The sequence below is a fragment of the Uranotaenia lowii genome, chromosome 2 (genome assembly GCF_029784155.1).
Source record: "Uranotaenia lowii strain MFRU-FL chromosome 2, ASM2978415v1, whole genome shotgun sequence".
Taxonomy (NCBI): Eukaryota; Metazoa; Arthropoda; class Insecta; order Diptera; family Culicidae; genus Uranotaenia; species Uranotaenia lowii.
Genome location: NC_073692.1, coordinates 317,243,335 through 317,264,830, shown reverse-complemented (window position 1 = coordinate 317,264,830; position 21,496 = coordinate 317,243,335). Strand labels below are relative to the sequence as shown.

General features: G+C 31.9%; 1 protein-coding gene across 5 annotated transcripts in view; it reads right to left on the bottom strand.

Moving 5' to 3' along the window:
- LOC129744692 (uncharacterized) overlaps nt 1-21,496 on the bottom strand; it is a 292,192-nt gene that overhangs the window by 13,720 nt on the left and 256,976 nt on the right. For all 5 annotated transcript variants that reach the window (XM_055737336.1, XM_055737337.1, XM_055737338.1 and 2 more), the window contains exons 6-7: nt 20,987-21,176; nt 9,824-10,332 (exon numbers count right to left, since the gene is read on the bottom strand). In XM_055737336.1, the coding sequence (XP_055593311.1) occupies nt 9,824-10,332; nt 20,987-21,176 (699 nt within the window). The remainder of the gene's footprint in view (nt 1-9,823; nt 10,333-20,986; nt 21,177-21,496) is intronic.

Genomic DNA, 21,496 nt, shown 5'->3' with positions numbered 1-21,496 from the left:
ATTATGTTATAACTTGATTTAAAATAATGCCAACAAAACAATAAAAATTTAAATAATTTCTGAAAATATCATTTGTTTTTTTTAAAGGTGTAGCAAAGCACACCAGGTCAGCTAGTAGTTCAATAAAGGGTAGTTACACATACGGCCTGAGTTTTTAATCTTGTATGCTAAGTTTCGTAGTTGATTTGGATAATGAGAATATCAAAACAGGTACACCAGGATAAGTGAGGATGACAGAGTTTTTACTAATCAATAATACCATAAATATAATTGTAAAAGTATTGCTTTATAAAAAGGTCTAAGCAGTTAAAAAAACAATTGAAGTAATGTTGTCCGGTTGTTCGGATTCCATTAAAAAAGGCTCGGATTTTCCCCGGATTTATTCACCTTACTTACCAAATCAAACAAAAAAAAAACAAATATGTGTCCAAAACAAATTTTTTTGAGTAACTTAAAAAATAATAGTCATGAATGGTTTTATGGAAGCTTTAAATACCATTTTAAAACTGCTGATAAGTTTTTTTTAAAGTTTTTTTTAAATTTTTTTAAGTAATTTCTGGGTTTTGACCAAATTTCCCCGGATTTTGATCGAAAATTTTTAAATCAATACCCGGATCTTGCCAGATTTTTAGATAAAATAGCCCGGATTTTCCAACCCGGATACGTGCAGGGAAAATTCTGGCAACCTTATTCTAGATGCTAATATTTATATGCATCCAAACTACTCTGCAGTGTAATAGTTATCCATTTCACCGGAGCGATTAACAGAAATGATGAGCTAATCCCTGATGAATGTTCCAGTTCCACCGAGATAATCTTCACTTGGAAAACAAAATTGAAGCCGCACACTCAAATTGAATCCAAGTTCAATTTTAAACTTTTACTCCAGCCAGCTAAAATTAGCTCAAACTGCCGAGAGCAAAGCTAACTGCTGCCAGCTTCATATTCAACACCAAACTTCGATAATTGCAATGTGTGCATTCCCGGTTTGGTCTGGAAAAATTCCCTCCAACCAAACTGCATCCCGAAAGCTGCCTCTGCCTGGCTGGTGGATGATGATGGTACTTTCCATGCTTCCAGTGTGCACTTATCACTGGCTAATTAAATTCATCCTACAATCGTTCGCACACTCAAGGGAAAGGAAAACTTTTCTCCCCAAGTAAGGGGAAAATTATGCAAACAGTGCAACGCTTTTCTGCTTCTTCTTCTGTCAGCCACCCACGCCCAAACTCATTGAGCGAAATTTCTTACCTCGGAAAAATTAAGCAAAGCGGGCAATGAAGGCTGAGCAGGAAAACAAACTGAAGAAAAATCAAGAACCATACACAGGCAGCTCCTCGTAACACGTTCACATTCTTCAGATTTCACGCATTTGCAATTGTGTAGGTGTAGAGCGCCGTAAAACAATTCTGAAATTGAAATAAAAATGCAAATTCACCTTATTCCCAGCCATCATTATAGATGTCGCAAGGCTGTTAAGCCCTTGTTTGGAATAAGGAGTGGTTGGGTGGTTCTCAAATATTTGATTTGGGATCTTAACATAAATATGATAATCTGAATCTGAAATAGAAAATTAAGTCTAAATCTGATATTCAAATCATCTGAATCGGAATCTGAAATCTGAATCTGAATCTGAAATCTGAATCTGAAATCTGAATCTGAAATCTGAATCTGAAATCTGAATCTGAAATCTGAATCTGAAATCTGAATCTGAAATCTGAATCTGAAATCTGAATCTGAAATCTGAATCTGAAATCTGAATCTGAAATCTGAATCTGAAATCTGAATCTGAAATCTGAATCTGAAATCTGAATCTGAAATCTGAATCTGAAATCTGAATCTGAAATCTGAATCTGAAATCTGAATCTGAAATCTGAATCTGAAATCTGAATCTGAAATCTGAATCTGAAATCTGAATCTGAAATCTGAATCTGAAATCTGAATCTGAAATCTGAATCTGAAATCTGAATCTGAAATCTGAATCTGAAATCTGAATCTGAAATCTGAATCTGAAATCTGAATCTGAAATCTGAATCTGAAATCTGAATCTGAAATCTGAATCTGAAATCTGAATCTGAAATCTGAATCTGAAATCTGAATCTGAAATCTGAATCTGAAATCTGAATCTGAAATCTGAATCTGAAATCTGAATCTGAAATCTGAATCTGAAATCTGAATCTGAAATCTGAATCTGAAATCTGAATCTGAAATCTGAAACTGAAATCTGAATCTGAAATCTGAATCTGAAATCTGAATCTGAAATCTGAATCTGAAATCTGAATCTGAAATCTGAATCTGAAATCTGAATCTGAAATCTGAATCTGAAATCTGAATCTGAAATCTGAATCTGAAATCTGAATCTGAAATCTGAATCTGAAATCTGAATCTGAAATCTGAATCTGAAATCTGATTCTGAAATCTGAATCTGAAATCTGAATCTGAAATCTGAATCTGAAATCTGAATCTGAAATCTGAATCTGAAATCTGAATCTGAAATCTGAATCTGAAATCTGAATCTGAAATCTGAATCTGAAATCTGAATCTGAAATCTGAATCTGAAATCTGAATCTGAAATCTGAATCTGAAATCTGAATCTGAAATCTGAATCTGAAATCTGAATCTGATGTCTAAATCTGAATCTGAAATCTGAAATCTGAAATCTGAAATCTGAAATCTGAAATCTGAAATCTGAAATCAGAATCTGAAATCAGAATCTGAAATCTGAATCTGAAATCTGAATCTGAAATCTGAAATCAGAATCTGAAATCTGAATCTGAAATCTGAATCTAAATTCTGAATCTGAAATCTGAATCTGAAATCTGAATCTGAAATCTGAATCTGAAATCTGAATCTGAAATCTGAACCTGAAATCTGAATCTGAAATCTGGATCTGAAATCTGAATCTGATGTCTGAATCTGAATCTGAAATCTGAATCTGAAATCTGAATCTGAAATCTGGATCTGAAATCTGAATCTGAAATCTGAATCTGAAATCTGAATTTGAAATCGGAATCTGAAATCTGAAATCTGAAATCTGAAATCTGAATCTGAAATCTGAATCTGAAATCTGAATCTGAAATCTGAATCTGAAATCTGAATCTTAAATCTGAATCTGAAATCTGAATCTGAAATCTGAATCTGAAATCCGAATCTGAAATCTGAATCTGAAATCTGAATCTGAAATCTGAATCTGAAATCTGAATCTGAAATCTGAATCTGAAATCTGAATCTGAAATCTGAATCTGAAATCTGAATCTGAAATCTGAATCTGAAATCTGAATCTGAAATCTGAATCTGAAATCTGAATCTGAAATCTTAATCTGAAATCTGAATCTGAAATCTGAATCTGAAATCTGAATCTGAAATCTGAATCTGAAATCTGAATCTGAAATCTGAATCTGAAATCTGAATCTGAAATCTGAATCTGAAATCTGAATCTGAAATCTGAATCTGAAATCTGAATCTGAAATCTGAATCTGAAATCTGAATCTGAAATCTGAATCTGAAATCTGAATCTGAAATCTGAATCTGAAATCTGAATCTGAAATCTGAATCTGAAATCTGAATCTGAAATCTGAATCTGAAATCTGAATCTGAAATCTGAATCTGAAATCTGAATCTGAAATCTGAATCTGAAATCTGAATCTGAAATCTGAATCTGAAATCTGAATCTGAAATCTGAATCTGAAATCTGAATCTGAAATCTGAATCTGAAATCTGAATCTGAAATCTGAATCTGAAATCTGAATCTGAAATCTGAATCTGAAATCTGAATCTGAAATCTGAATCTGAAATCTGAATCTGAAATCTGAATCTGAAATCTGAATCTGAAATCTGAATCTGAAATCTGAATCTGAAATCTGAATCTGAAATCTGAATCTGAAATCTGAATCTGAAATCTGAATCTGAAATCTGAATCTAAAATCTGAATCTGAAATCTGAATCTGATGTCTGAATCTGAATCTGAAATCTGAATCTGAAATCTGAAATTTGAAATCTGAATCTGAAATCTGAAATCTGAAATCTGAAATCTGAAATCTGAAATCTGAAATCGAAATCTGAAATCTGAAATCTGAAATCAGAATCTGAAATCAGAATCTGAAATCTGAATCTGAAATCTGAATCTGAAATCTGAAATCAGAATCTGAAATCTGAATCTGAAATCTGAATCTGAAATCTGAATCTGAAATCTGAATCTGAAATCTGAATCTGAAATCTGAATCTGAAATCTGAATCTGAAATCTGAACCTGAAATCTGAATCTGAAATCTGAATCTGAAATCTGAATCTGAAATCTGAATCTAAATCTGAAATCTGAATCTGAAATCTGAATCTGAAATCTGGATCTGAAATCTGAATCTGAAATCTGAATCTGAAATCTGAATTTGAAATCGGAATCTGAAATCTGAAATCTGAAATCTGAAATCTGAATCTGAAATCTGAATCTGAAATCTGAATCTGAAATCTGAAATCTGAATCTGAAATCTGAATCTAAAATCTGAATCTGAAATTTGAATCTGAAATCTGAATCTGAAATCTGAATCTGAAATCTGGATCTGAAATCTGAATCTGAAATCTGAATCTGAAATCTGAATTTGAAATCGGAATCTGAAATCTGAAATCTGAAATCTGAAATCTGAAATCTGAATCTGAAATCTGAAATCTGAATCTGGAATCTGGATCTGAAATCTGAATCTGAAATCTGAATCTGAAATCTGAATTTGAAATCGGAATCTGAAATCTGAAATCTGAAATCTGAAATCTGAATCTGAAATCTGAATCTGAAATCTGAATCTGAAATCTGAATCTGAAATCTGAATCTGAAATCTGAATCTGAAATCTGAATCTGAAATCTGAATCTGAAATCTGAATCTGAAATCTGAATCTGAAATCTGAATCTGAAATCTGAATCTGAAATCTGAATCTGAAATCTGAATCTGAAATCTGAATCTGAAATCTGAATCTGAAATCTGAATCTGAAATCTGAACCTGAAATCTGAATCTGAAATCTGAATCTGAAATCTGAATCTGAAATCTGAATCTGATATCTGAATCTGAAATCTGAATCTGAAATCTGAATCTGAAATCTGAATCTGAAATCTGAATCTGAAATCTGAATCTGAAATCTGAATCTGAAATCTGAATCTGAAATCTGAATCTGAAATCTGAATCTGAAATCTGAATCTGAAATCTGAATCTGAAATCTGAATCTGAAATCTGAATCTGAAATCTGAATCTGAAATCTGAATCTGAAATCTGAATCTGAAATCTGAATCTGAAATCTGAATCTGAAATCTGAATCTGAAATCTGAATCTGAAATCTGAATCTGAAATCTGAATCTGAAATCTGAATCTGAAATCTGAATCTGAAATCTGAATCTGAAATCTGAATCTGAAATCTGAATCTGAAATCTGAATCTGAAATCTGAATCTGAAATCTGAATCTGAAATCTGAATCTGAAATCTGAATCTGAAATCTGAATCTGAAATCTGAATCTGAAATCTGAATCTGAAATCTGAATCTGAAATCTGAATCTGAAATCTGAATCTGAAATCTGAATCTGAAATCTGAATCTGAAATCTGAATCTGAAATCTGAATCTGAAATCTGAATCTGAAATCTGAATCTGAAATCTGAATCTGAAATCTGAATCTGAAATCTGAATCTGAAATCTGAATCTGAAATCTGAATCTGAAATCTGAATCTGAAATCTGAATCTGAAATCTGAATCTGAAATCTGAATCTGAAATCTGAATCTGAAATCTGAATCTGAAATTTGAATCTGAAATCTGAATCTGAAATCTGAATCTGAAATCTGAATCTGAAATCTGAATCTGAAATCTGAAATCTGAAATCTGAATCTGAAATCTAAATCTGAAATCTGAATCTGAAATCTGAATCTGAAATCTGAATCTGAAATCTGAATCTGAAATCTGAATCTGAAATCTGAATCTGAAATCTGAATCTGAAATCTGAATCTGAAATCTGAATCTGAAATCTGAATCTGAAATCTGAATCTGAAATCTGAATCTGAAATCTGAATCTGAAATCTGAATCTGAAATCTGAATCTGAAATCTGAATCTGAAATCTGAATCTGAAATCTGAATCTGAAATCTGAATCTGAAATCTGAATCTGAAATCTGAATCTGAAATCTGAATCTGAAATCTGAATCTGAAATCTGAATCTGAAATCTGAATCTGAAATCTGAATCTGAAATCTGAATCTGAAATCTGAATCTGAAATCTGAATCTGAAATCTGAATCTGAAATCTGAATCTGAAATCTGAATCTGAAATCTGAATCTGAAATCTGAATCTGAAATCTGAATCTGAAATCTGAATCTGAAATCTGAATCTGAAATCTGAATCTGAAATCTGAATCTGAAATCTGAATCTGAAATCTGAATCTGAAATCTGAATCTGAAATCTGAATCTGAAATCTGAATCTGAAATCTGAATCTGAAATCTGAATCTGAAATCTGAATCTGAAATCTGAATCTGAAATCTGAATCTGAAATCTGAATCTGAAATCTGAATCTGAAATCTGAATCTGAAATCTGAATCTGAAATCTGAATCTGAAATCTGAATCTGAAATCTGAATCTGAAATCTGAATCTGAAATCTGAATCTGAAATCTGAATCTGAAATCTGAATCTGAAATCTGAATCTGAAATCTGAATCTGAAATCTGAATCTGAAATCTGAATCTGAAATCTGAATCTGAAATCTGAATCTGAAATCTGAATCTGAAATCTGAATCTGAAATCTGAATCTGAAATCTGAATCTGAAATCTGAATCTGAAATCTGAATCTGAAATCTGAATCTGAAATCTGAATCTGAAATCTGAATCTGAAATCTGAATCTGAAATCTGAATCTGAAATCTGAATCTGAAATCTGAATCTGAAATCTGAATCTGAAATCTGAATCTGAAATCTGAATCTGAAATCTGAATCTGAAATCTGAATCTGAAATCTGAATCTGAAATCTGAATCTGAAATCTGAATCTGAAATCTGAATCTGAAATCTGAATCTGAAATCTGAATCTGAAATCTGAATCTGAAATCTGAATCTGAAATCTGAATCTGAAATCTGAATCTGATGTCTGAATCTGAATCTGAAATCTGAATCTGAAATCTGAAATTTGAAATCTGAATCTGAAATCTGAAATCTGAAATCTGAAATCTGAAATCTGAAATCTGAAATCTGAAATCTGAAATCTGAAATCTGAAATCTGAAATCTGAAATCTGAAATCTGAAATCTGAAATCTGAAATCTGAAATCTGAAATCTGAAATCTGAATCTAAAATCTGAATCTAAAATCTGAATCTGAAATCTGAATCTGAAATCTGAATCTTAAATCTGAATCTTAAATCTGAATCTGAAATCTGGATATGAAATCTGAATCTGAAATCTGAATCTGAAATCTGAATTTGAAATCGGAATCTGAAATCTGAAATCTGAAATCTGAAATCTGAAATCTGAATCTGAAATCTGAAATCTGAATCTGAAATCTGGATCTGAAATCTGAATCTGAAATCTGAGTTTGAAATCGGAATCTGAAATCTGAAATCTGAAATCTGAAATCTGAATCTGAAATCTGAATCTGAAATCTGAATCTGAAATCTGAATCTGAAATCTGAATCTGAAATCTGAATCTGAAATCTGAATCTGAAATCTGAATCCGAAATCTGAATCTGAAATCTGAATCTGAAATCTGAATCTGAAATCTGAATCTGAAATCTGAATCTGAAATCTGAATCTGAAATCTGAATCTGAAATCTGAATCTGAAATCTGAATCTGAAATCTGAATCTGAAATCTGAATCTGAAATCTGAATCTGAAATCTGAATCTGAAATCTGAATCTGAAATCTGAATCTGAAATCTGAATCTGAAATCTGAATCTGAAATCTGAATCTGAAATCTGAATCTGAAATCTGAATCTGAAATCTGAATCTGAAATCTGAATCTGAAATCTGAATCTGAAATCTGAATCTGAAATCTGAATCTGAAATCTGAATCTGAAATCTGAATCTGAAATCTGAATCTGAAATCTGAATCTGAAATCTGAATCTGAAATCTGAATCTGAAATCTGAATCTGAAATCTGAATCTGAAATCTGAATCTGAAATCTGAATCTGAAATCTGAATCTGAAATCTGAATCTGAAATCTGAATCTGAAATCTGAATCTGAAATCTGAATCTGAAATCTGAATCTGAAATCTGAATCTGAAATCTGAATCTGAAATCTGAATCTGAAATCTGAATCTGAAATCTGAATCTGAAATCTGAATCTGAAATCTGAATCTGAAATCTGAATCTGAAATCTGAATCTGAAATCTGAATCTGAAATCTGAATCTGAAATCTGCATCTGGAATCTGAATCTCGAAATCTGAATTTTAATTCTTAATCTAAAATCTAAAATCTGAATCTGAAACTTGAATCTGTAATCTGAGTTTTAAATCTTAATCATAAATCTGAATTTAAAATCTCGAACATTATTTTGGATTCGGAATCTGATATCTTAATCTGAATCAGAAAACTCAAATCTGAATCTGAGTTTGAAAACTGAATCTGAAAGATAGATATGGAGTCCGAACCTGAATTTTGTACCTAGAATATTTTTTAAATTGTTCTAACTTCGAATCTTGCTTCAGAATTAAATAATACTCAGTAAAATTAATCGTGGCTCCAGAGATTAAACCGTTCAATTTGCCGTCAAATTTCTTACATTCCTTTTCAAATATTTTTGAATGTTTTGTTGTTTACTTCATTGCAGAATTTTTTAGTTCAATTTAACTTGGAACAAATGTTAGGGATTGAATAATCTTTTAGTGGCTCCAGAGAGTCAATCTTGAGAACCACTTCTAAATTCTCAAGTTACAACCAGGCACATATTGTAGTGCTTTGCTCCAGGACATTTTCTCATTTCCGCAGGTTTTCTTCACTCCAGTTCATAGCTAGTGCTATATTCATAAAAATGGTACCAACTTTTTCAGCAGCGTCATTACCATGTTAAATTGACGAAAGTGGAGCCAGAACTAGCTTGAGAATAAAAAAAAATGAAGAATCCCCCTAGGTTTGCAAAGTTACCAGAACGAACCGAAATTTGATATCACAAAGGTAAAGAAAGAAAACCGATGAACATTGGAAAGAAAAGTAACAGAAAGAAAATTCTGCCTCGGCAAATGGAAAGTTGGAAAAGTTAAACAGACCAACGGCGAAAGAAAACTTTCCGATTGGGATACTTTTGGGGAAAATGCATATCCAGCCTCCATCCATCTCATTTGGACTCCTTCATCCACCGGATTGATGGACAGAATTTGAATTTGCGAATTATGTTTTTGCGGGAGGGAAAACTCTTTCCGGTTTCTATTTCAGGCGCCTGCAAAATTTATTCCAAACGCGGTGTTTGACGAGATGGTTTCGTCGAAGTTTGAATAATGGCCGTTATCAATTCTAATTTCGGTGCTCTGCTGCTGTTTGAGGATCGCTGTTTGAATTTGGAATCAATGCCAATTAGATTCCGGGAGATTTCACAAGATTGTGATTCTAATAAGCGGTTGGGATTCTGGTAAAAATTATCGAATTTTTTTTTAAATAATTTTTTACCCCTGAATGTATGCAACACCTAGATCATTTCTTAAAATTAGCCTACGTTATGGAAAAGCTGGGTAAACTTTGTGGTTCTGAAACTGTCCAATTTTGATTTCTTCACGATACTTAAACTAAGCTATACAAAATGTATCAACATTGAACAGACCAATTCGCCCAGAAATTCATTGCTAGAGTTAGAGAACAAAAATTAATATATTCATACGTACGGAGAAGTTTTCCGGGGCAGCTTCATCTCCCGGGACCCATCGAGTTCCTCCTCCAGCCGCTTCCAGGAATAAGTTTGACAAATATTAGACATCCTGCTGCTGCTGCTGCTGCTAGTAGGGAGCGAGGCTGTCGAGGGATAATTTATAATTGATGATAAGCAAATATAGGAGCCAGAAGAAGACGATTCCTGCTGACGAGAAGATGGTTTGTCTTCCGGATTTCGGTCCAGGAGAAGTCGTTTCAACAGCACCGCACTGCCATCAGCATCTTGGTGTGATTCTGAGCGTTTTCGTGCATCAACTGGGAGGAAGCTCCTGGAGGATTCGGATGGGCTTGTGGCCTGGGATGATGATGAAAACGATGATGATGCTGTTGAGGTGATATCTTGGAAGGTACGCCTGAGCCTGTGCATGGGTTCACTCTCGAAGAATGGCCGCTGATGTTGTTGTTGTTTCATTGAAAGCGGCCGATGCTGTTTATCCTCGGCCGATTGCAGAACCAGTAGAGCCTAAAGAAACACACGTGGATGGAAGAAACACACCGGTTATTGAAGGTGGTACGTACTAGGAAAGGTTGGAAGTTGTTGTTTTCTGGTGGTGCTAGTAAGTCTGATTAATAATTAACTCTTCAATGGGTCCACACTTTGCCGTTTGCTCGAGGAACGTTTTCCGATTATCATCATTGCAAGCCCAACAACCCAGAGACCAAACGGTCATGATCGGTTTGTGGGTTCTTTGAATTTCAACCTTTATTACGAAGGGAAGAGATTAAGGGGAATAGTGAGTCATTTATCCTTTAATAAGACATTGAAGTCAAGACACGATGCATTGAAACCACCTAAGCTTCTTCCTACGTGTTTCAATCCTATGTGATCGATCCTTGCCGATCTTGGTTCAATCTTTGAAAAATCGACTCAGATGTTCGATTTTTTGATTCGATATTTTAGTATGAAAAAATGGATTAGGCATTGGGTTTTTTCGATTCGATATTACAATGTTTAAGATTCTTTTTCTCTCTGATCCGATATATTTAGACCCAATTTGATGTTAAGCAGCTGTTACCACTATAGTCCAATTTTATGGGCATCTAGGCGGTATCGATGTTTTTGTAAAATTTTGTCTACAGATTTCAAAATTCTGTGTACTATTATGTTTTGCTTTATTTGCAAAAAGTTGTCATTTCTTGATAAATTTTAGAGATAAGACTGACTCGATTCCAAAATTTGCAAAAAATGCTTTTTTGTTGTTCCACCTATTTTCACTTATTTCTTTATGCAACATATACAAACTGGGACTTTTGCGGTTCTTATTTGACATTTCTTGTAGACATGTCCAGACTTTTGAGTTTGTACATGAATTGTTTTACAAATCAGTCAAAATTCCAAATTTTTGTGGTGAAATGACTGGAAATGATTCGAATTAGTGATTCTCGCGTGAGCTTTCATTATGTCGAATGAAACAAAATTTGAAAAACTGTGATTTTTAACTTAAATGCATTATTATTAATAGCATTATGTCCCTGTATGATTGATAAAACAGGCAATTTAAAACGTTAAATAAATCAAAAATAATGATAAAAAAAAGTTTCTAAGACACCTGGCAAAGTGGCTGAATTTCAGGGTCTTTTTGAAGCCCATTACATAAAAAAACTACAAAAATTTGTTGATGCAAATTTGAACAGAAATCAGTACATCCAAGGGGTAAGAAAAAAAAGAGGATTTTTATTAGAATAATTCAATGATATTTGTATTGTTCAAGGTGGATGATAATATCTGAAGTATCAAGCGGATTCGATACTGATATCGAATTTTTTTAACGGAAAGCTTAAAAATCATTGCTAGGTGATTAAATTGACTAAAAACAATTTTCATAAACTTTTATATTATTTTAATGGTCTTATTCTAAGATATCTAAGAGTCAACAAAAAACATCAAAAAAACACTTTTGGCCAACTTTCTGTTCTATATATTCCTGCGTGCGGCGGACGGAATGAAGTGAAATTTGAAATCCGAGGGTTTTTTCGGGTAAGAGAGTGTTTGTATAAAAGTTTTAAGAATCCCACTCTTAATGGAAGGGAGGCCCCCATACAAAATCAACTTAAAATGGGACACAAGTCGAACAACATTAAAACGATTTTCATAAAAATTGATTCAAGCGCACGAGGAAGTAAAGGACGTGAAAATACAGTTAAACATTTATGAATTTTAAGGTTAATAAAAGTTTAGCGTGTCAGCAGGTTATGTACAATATTTCAAATAAGGTACACCGGGGTAAGTAGGGACGCGGGGTAAGTGGGGACGGTGGCTATTAGAACAATACTGTGAACTATTTTTTCAAACTTTTAATGCAGAATGTTAAAATTGCTTGTAATCTATCCAATAATTGTAAAAGAGATACGGTTTTGGAAGTTGTGGATGTTTATGGTGACTTTTTGTAAATTTTCTATTTTTAACTACGATGTGGAGTTGATGTGCATCTTTTTCAATCGCAAATTTCTCGTAAACTAACTGGCTCTTGACGAAAAACTCTACATTGAAACAATCGTTACATTCGAAACGACCAATCCGGAAAACAAACGACGGTAAAATATTGAGAAAAAAGGGTTTAGTTACAAAAATTTAAAATTTTGTCTCCAAACCCTACCTGAGGTAATTGAGGACGGCTTTATACATACTTGATGTTTACACATTTTTTAAATTTTCTCTCCTTCATTCAATACAATTTAGCTTTATTTAGCATTCAGATCATGAAAAATTGGGAAAAGTGTGTACTTGTTTTTTCTAAAAGAGGTATATATTTTGGATAATATCGGATTACACACAATAATCATTGAAAGATGCCTTAATAATAGTACCATGAACTTTTTTCAAAATCTCGGACGGTTTTAGCAATAAAGTAACGTTTTCAACTAAAAAAAACCCAAATTTGTTTAAAATTTCCTGAGAAATCAAAGGAAAAATTACCCCATAAAGCGGGGTAAGTGAAGACACCAGCAGTCCATAACAAATAACGTGAGTTTTCGCTTTGCGACTATCAAGCTCATCTCTTCAGCATTTGTGAACAACATGTTCTGCATCACATAGAACGCGATTTTATCAAAATTGACCCACTGCTGATTTTTTAAAGTTGAACTATGCGAAAACCCGTCCCCATTTACCTCGGTTTACCTTAGTTCATTTTATTATCAACAGATTTAAAACCTCCTCATCCCGTAAATCTAAAAAAGTGATACTAAAATTCACATTTAGTCAATTTCATGGTTTTCAAATTGATAAAATCACCGCCCTTTCTCAAAGTTTTAAAGTTAATTTAAAAAAAATAACAAACCAGAATTCTTTGGAATTGTAAAAAATAGTACCATGTTCTATACTGGGGTGGCAGCCAAATGGTCATGTCGAATTTCGAAAACAAAAAATATACATTTTATAGATTAGCCAAAAAACCGGCATGTGCAAAACTTCAGCTCAATCGGACCTGAATTAGGAATGCCTCAAATAGCTCGAAGTTTCGGTTTTTTGACGCTCAAAAATTAACAATGGTACATAAATAGAAATCGAAAAAATCGAAATTTTAATGTTGAAGCCAAATTTTACATAAAAATACATGAAAAGTTGAAATCTGGTGTTATCTTAAAAAAAAATTTTTGCCAAAAATCAACGAAAGACACATTCCACCGTGACGTGAAATCGCTTCTCCGGACTTTTCTGCACTGTTATCATTCTAGAAGTCAACCAATTTACTTGAAAATGAAAAAAATTGTAGCAAACGGTCGCAAATTGAATTTCCTTCAAGATGAATATAATTTGGTCATTTTAAAATTTAAGTTGTTTTTGTTGTGATTAATCACTTTTGTGACGTGAATTAACCATTTCGGACTTTAGTACATACATCTTTGATTTACTGTTCTCTCTGTGAAAATAGAATATCAGTGTCTTCAAATGAGTTGTAAAGAAAAAAATTATCCACAATTTGATGTACGGAACTTCTCGATTGAACAACAACGAACGAAGTTATGCTTATTTGAAGTTGTGACGTGAATTCACTCAGTTCAAACAGAACAGGGTAGTTGACTGAATTCACGTCACGAAATATAAAGTTATACTGTGGTTATACTGAACCATTCTTTGGAGTCTTCAAATTTTATGTACACTTTCAAAAACGATATTTTGTTGTTTCGACTTTTACAATCATATATTTTCAGTATCTGCACCAAACTTTCTCCTTTTTTTTGATAAGCACTTGAATAGCAACATATTGAGGGATCATATGTTAAAATTACTACTGACTTCATTTAAAGATTCGCAAAAAAAATTTTTTTTTCAATCTTTTTGTATTTTTGTTTGGAAATAATGATCTTATTAAAAAATCAACTAAATTATGCTCGATTTGTAAAAATCCGACCATCTGGAGGGCTAAAACAGCATTCAGAGCACATTTTTCATATAAAATTTAACAAAAATTCAAATTTTGTGACGTGAATTCACTCATTCGCGCTGTTGTAACTCAGCTAGATTCCAAGCGATTTCTATAAGTTTTAGAGTTTTAGAATCGTCTTATCATTTTCAAAGAAAATCTCATTTTTAAATTTAAAAAAAAGTCAGAGTTTTTTCGTAAAATTAAAAACTTCCCTTTTTTTGTGACGTGAATTCACTCATTTGTGACTGTTTTTGTTCGCTTTTCAAACCAACTACATTGGATATACACTAATTCTTTTTTCTACAAAATAAAGCCGTGTTTTTTGGCTTCTGATCATACTAAAAATATTTCCAAAAATAATCATCCATATATTAAAATTAATGATTTTTTAAAAGTTGTCAAAAACACCACTTTTTTCAACAAAAAAACTGTAACACATATGTAAAAAAACTTTTTCTTTTTTTCCGTTGGTTTTGTGTAATTTGAATTATCAAAATTGTAGACAATTTTGAGATTTTTTGATACGCGAACGGATAAAAATCCCTTTTAAGCGGTACAAGCGCGTGGAATGTGTCTAAAGAATTTTTATAAATACCCGAGGGAGGTCCAAAGGAATCTCGAAAAATCTTATTTTAAATTTTAATGTCAAATGACTTAAAAATGCATGAAATGTAGTGATCTGGTATTATATAAAAAAAATGACAAAAAATCGACTTTTTGAGGCTTAGCCGTTCTTCGGAAAAGCTTTTTTTTTAAGTCGAACCGAAAATAAATTGAAAAGTTTTATAATCTTTGGGAGTTTTTTTAAAATGAAAAATATTCGAAAAAAAACAAATTGCTTGTAATATAAATATATGTGGAGTGAGTTTTCCTGATTGAGTCCTAAAATGCCGAAAATTGTAAATAACTCATTTCGTTTGCACTCCTATGCCAATAATCAACTCTTTTTCTTCCTTTATCATATCATACCGCTTAAGCCATAAAAAGCAATGCTAATAAAATATTCAACGTTTTTTTAAGTACTTTCTCTTTATTGGTAAAACAAGCAGCTCAATTAGTAGGAAGCATTTCGAGAATTTAGAAAGATTAAGAATAAATCACATTATTTCACAGGCAAAGCCGAATTTAATAGGAAAACTACCATTGCGGTGATAAATATGAACTGTTATTAATATCTCAAACATTTTCACTCCCCATGAAATCAAACAGCAGAACAAAACCTGATTTTTTCTTGTGTTAACTAACTTGCAGTTTATTTTCGTAAAGCTGCTAAAAATGTTAAAATTGTTCTATATTGATTCTTAATTATATAAAACCCAATTAAAAATTCGTAATGATTTTTTGGTATTGAAACAAAGTTTTGATGGCGGTAGGTCTTAATATGGAACATCAAAATCAAAAGTCTCCTAATTTTGAACCCTTTACTAATTTTCCAGGTGTTCCATTGTTTCTCATATATTGTAGAAAAAATAGGTAGTATGGTTCATATTCTTCACAGTAAAAGTAATGTCCCTGTTATTTTTGGCTTGGACTGTAAATAAACGGACTGTAAACTCCTTTTTCACTCTAATTTCTCAACACGCGCTCCACTGATTGAGTTGTCTGATTTACCACTGATGAGGAGGTACATTTTTAAAACCGATGAAAATTTTATCAGAAAGACTTCATATGGCAAAAAGCGGTATGGTAGGATTCAGGAAGTATAAAAGTTCATTGTGCGCAAAAGAGTATCTTTATCCTATACTAGCAAAATGAAATTTTAACAATTTACGGCATTCTAGGACTAAAATAGGCTCTAGGTCCAAAGTAGGAGCACTCACCCTATGTCATATAAAGGGTACAAGTCCAGTACTAAAATAGGAACAGTAGGTTCAAAATGGAAAATCTGCATCATCCCTATCATTGTAAATCTATCAAAAACAGCAAAACCAAGGATAGAAATTCTCGTTGAAACTTGCAGATGAGACCATTAACTACGAATGGGATTTCTTAAAACCAAATAACACCCGTCGATGTATGAGAAAAACATTTGTTCATATAAACCACAGCTTGAAGGGTCCAAAGTAGGGCAACTAACCCTATATTCAAATAATCCTTCCTTCTGACAGACTTGGGGCTATCAAACTGCATAATTGAAATCTAGATCAAAGTTAGCTTAATGCAAGTTCATTTTTTATTTTTTTTTATTGAATTTAATTTTTTCAGAATATTTTAATCCGTAATCGTTTATTTCAGGATTGGAAAGAACTCGGGAATAGCGAGAAAAATCGGAATGTCAATTTCATGAGTATATGGCGGGGAAAAGTTGGAAATTTCTTAAAAATCGTGATTTTTTAGTTGAGTACATACATTTTAGGGCTCTGAGCTTTTCCAGATCCTGTTCAAAAATATTCTAAATGTATGTATTTTAAATTAACGAAACGTCGTAGAAAACTATCTCAAGCATAAACCACATTCTCTATAAGATAAAAAATGTTGAAAAATGTTGAAAATTGCAGATCATAAGTGATTGAATTACGGAAACTTCGAAATTGTATTCATTAAAAAATTGTCACACAAAATCAGAATTTAAACAGCAAGTTCCACATATGAATAATTTTTAAATTAGGATTAAGATTTCAGACACTTATCAAAACAAAAATTATACCACTCTGAGTTTTGCTTGTAAAAATATGAATGATTAAAAATCAATAAAATTGTCTTTTAGCACGTTTCCTTTCCTAAACTAGTTAAAGTTGGCTAAACTTCAATTACCTATTTCATTTTTTATTTGTCGAAATTTTGCAAAAAATGTCAAATTGAATCATTCACAAAGTAGAGTTTTGAGAATATTTAATATTTTTCCCATGTTTCAAAATTCGGATGTACAATTTAAGTTTTAAAACAGAATTAAAGCTACGAATAGTTAAAGTCACTGACAAAATTTAATTTTGATTAAGATGTGAATGTCCGTTTGAAAGCTCTTAACGTTCCCACAGCGGCAAAGACCATTTTAAATACCTTGTTTCAAATATTGTTAAATGTTATGAGTTTATTAATTGCAATTGTTTCCTATTTCAATAAGAGTAAACATTTGGTTAAATAACAATAGGGGAGAGTGGGGTATCATGGGCCACTTTTTTTCTTTGTTTCATAATTTTTTTGTTATAAAAGATAAAAAGAGAAAATTAAATGAAAAAGTTTTCTACATTTTTAAGGTATCATTTGGCATTTCTTATTATTTTTAAATACATTAATTTCCCGAGTCTTGACTGTTTTAAAAAAAGTTTTTTTTCATTTTGAAAAACTGTGGGGAAACGTGAACCACCAAATCCAAATTGACAAGATAACGTGCAAAGTTTATGATTTAACCCAAAACTAAAATTTTATAATTCATTTAGATATTTAAAAGCAATTTCAGATGAAGAAATTAAAAAAAGAGTTGTGTATGATCGAATAGTTCCTAAAACCTGGTTCGCGCACGTTTCGGTGAAATTCCATATATAGGATTTATGTTTGACTTTATCGCATTAGAAAAGATGGACAAAACATTTATCTTAACTCTTAATTTGGCATAAGAAAACTTTGCAGATAGTAATAACGTATTTTAAGTTCTGAATGTGTAAAAAACAGCAAAATATAGATGGCCTAAGACCCCACATGGTGTGGCCCATGATTCCCCTCAAGCTATGATTGGCAAATTGGTTGCGTTAGTTGATGAAGATTTAGAAACATTTTTTACAAATTATGCAGACCATGAAAAACATTAGATTCTTTGATCTTGGTTATTCAAAGAAGAGCGTCACGGGCGACAAAAAACAGCTCAGAGCTAAATTAAGCCTTCGGGGAGCGGGGGGTGGTCAATTGTTTTATGGGGCCCCTATAATAATGGTATATTTGTAGTACCTAGTTTATTTTAACTTATCTTTTCAATTATTTCAATGTGAAAATAAATTACACTTCTGCATAACACGGTTTTCTTATACAAGCCTCAAAAAGAACCAAATTCCTTTGAATTAATCCATATAAAGTTTTAGAATCTAGAGTTCAACCAGAGATTAAAATAATATTTTGATAATTTTATAGACACATTAAAATAACCTAGTGAAGATGAACATTTAACTTCAACTACAGAATGCAAACATAAGCATTGAATTCTTTAAAAAAAACATTGAAATTAGGACCATAACTCAGAATCGAATCGAAAATGCGAGTGCAGCATTCAATGTGCAGCGATATTAAATCCGATTTTCAGAATAAAACTGATGATCGCTTATTTTAACTAGAAAGACATATCCTGATTCAATGCCATCACAATCAAATTTCAGCTGAAAAGTTCAAAATCAGAACTGAAAAAATTCTGCTTTGAAAATACAAACACAATCTGTTAGAATATGATTTTTTTGCAGAATTAAAGTTTTAAAGCGAGTGGATGAAAATTATTTCTTAAAACTTTTATCAATAAATAAATGCCAGCTTTTTTAAACAAAATCCAGAATTGGAGTCCAAAATCACATCTTAAATATGAAAGATTGATTTAAATTTCAAATTCATTTTAAGAAATTGAAATATTTGAAAAAAAATCAGAAGAATAATGGTGATGTTTTTATTCCTACATTGAAATAAAAAGTATTCATGAGAAGATAGCACATAATTTCAAAATGAGGATTTAATTCAGAAATCTGTAAATGGATGAAAATTTAAGATCAAAATAAAAAAAAATCAAACACTATAAGTTTCCAATAATAATCCGTAGCTCATAATTTGGTTGAATCATCCAGATAAAAGTTCATTGTCAGACAACATTTAAAAAAAAAACTGAAATTATCACTCAGAATTGGAAACGGAATGAAAAAATTTGAATATTTAGAGCATCTTAATTTTTAAGTCAAATTACTGTATTCATCGAGACTGTCAGAAAACGAACAGAACCCTACTTTAAGACTCGGATATCAAATCTTTTTAAATAATTATGAACTTTCTAAATGAAAAATAACAGAGTTCACGCAAAATTTGTATTCAATTTTAATTACATTTTAAAGTGAAAGTTTCAAACAATGAGCTAAAAAAAGAATTTAGATTTTTGATAACATGATTGTAACGCACGAAGGAAAATTAAATATTATAACATTGAGACGCTGACAAGAGACAATTCAAAACTTTCGTGCAAGTTTTACTAATATGTAGTTCACTTAATGAAATTAAGACTAAAGGGCTCGAATCGAAAGTTTTGCTAAATGCTTTAAAAGAAATAATTGTATTGTATCACCATTTGTATTCGAGATTTTTTCAAAATTTTGATCAAAAATAACTCGATTTTTTTATTTTGTGCAATGTAGTTATAAACTAGTTTGTTGCACACAAGCTTTTGTACAATGTGTTCTAATTTATTTGAAATTTAGATTTTTTTTCATTTTCCCCTCCTCGTCATGTTTCAACTCCAAGTGACAAATAAATGATTCCAAATTACTTTCGGCTTTATCAGCCTTTTAACAACAGATTTTCATTTAGCTTTTTTCATTCTGATTCAGTCACATGTTATTTATTCAAAAATATTGGCCTCTATAGTTAAGATGATGAGAAAATAGAATAATTTACGTACAAAATATCTTATATAATGAAAATTTATTTTGAGCATTCTGTAGCTGATCTTCAATTTTTTTTCCGAACATTTTTTTCGGATTTTTTTTCTTAGACTTTGAGTAACGGAAAATTGAAATGTTAATGGTGAATCATGTCTGGATAACATATTTTAATTACATTACTAGGTTTCTAAAACTATAAATTAGCGGTTTAAGGCGAGGAGTGTCAAATAGACGCTCAAGGTCTGATTAGAGAGTTTTTTCCTGCACTTTTAGAATGCGTCCATATAAAAAGTAATGATACAAATTTAAAAATTTTAAAAAATTCATTGAGGGTTCCCGAAGATTTTTTTATTTGGATGCACTCGACAAGGCACCAAATTTCCAACTGTGTCATATTGACACTCAGGAGCGGATTAGGGCTAATACCAACATGAAGAAAACAAAACGAGTATTTTGTGATATAATGAAGCTCTGAAATAAGCAAATTAATTGTGTCCAGATATTAAATTAACTAAACCCTACATGGTTGAGACAAACTATTTGCCAGATTAAATGCATGCAAAAAGTTTGCCATGGAACAAGCTCAAAAATTCATATGCTTGCCTAGTATATCAAGGATAAATTTTAGTTTTCAGCAACTCATACTTTTGGAGTTTGATTTCAAAAATAATAATTTGAGCCACTTTATTGACTATTTTACTCCGATGATCCACAATCGTCTTCTCTCGGAAGCCAATAGGAGCCCTATGAATATTTCACCATGAAGATTTAATTGGCTCGGCAGGATGGAGAAAAAGAGAGAGAGAGAGAGAGAGAGAGAGAGAGAGAGAGAGAGAGAGAGAGAGAGAGAGAGAGAGAGAGAGAGAGAGAGAGCAATGAGCAGGGCGAATCATTTCGTATGCATGTCATGCAGCATCAATCCAAACGGAAAATGGATGTTGTTGCTACTGCTGCTGCTGATTGAATGCCAACATTGCTTCATTAACGGGAAGGAAATATGCTCTCATTCAATTTATGATACGAATATTTTAGCGAGTTGTTTAGAGGGGATCCGTGAACAATGTTTTCAAGTATAATTTTGTTAAATAAACCTATTTATGTTAATTTCTCACTGTTATTTTTGTGATTTTTTAGTCATTCGAATAATATTTGTCATACATCGATTTTAACTATTTATACCTACAACATTGTTCTCTAGTCGCTCGAACGTCTTGGCGTACTGATCCGGAATGATGATTCGATCAACGTTTCGATACACCTCCCCGAAGTTATCTCCAGGCTTTCCGAACGGTACTGAAACTCCAACAAGTGAATCGATTGGGTCAATTCTTTCGTATGATTGCCGACGCACAATCAACTGATCCGGATTTTTACTGTAATGAAATTTAAGAAAATATAAAATAAACATTAATACAACAGTTCATTATCATAACAGCTCAATATAAATATTCAAAAAAAAATATTTTAAATCAACTCAACCGAAAATCACAATTTCCAACTGACAAATCGTTCCGTCGATAGCAGCAAACACTCTTTCTTGGATGGAATCTTTCTTGGAAAAAGTCTCCGAAAAGCTCCCATGGCAAATCAAAGCAAAAAAGATCATTCGAACTAAACACAAGAAATGGAGCAAAAAATTAGGAAAAGATTCACTCTAAGCGATAGGCACTAGCCATTCTCTTAATTTAGTTCC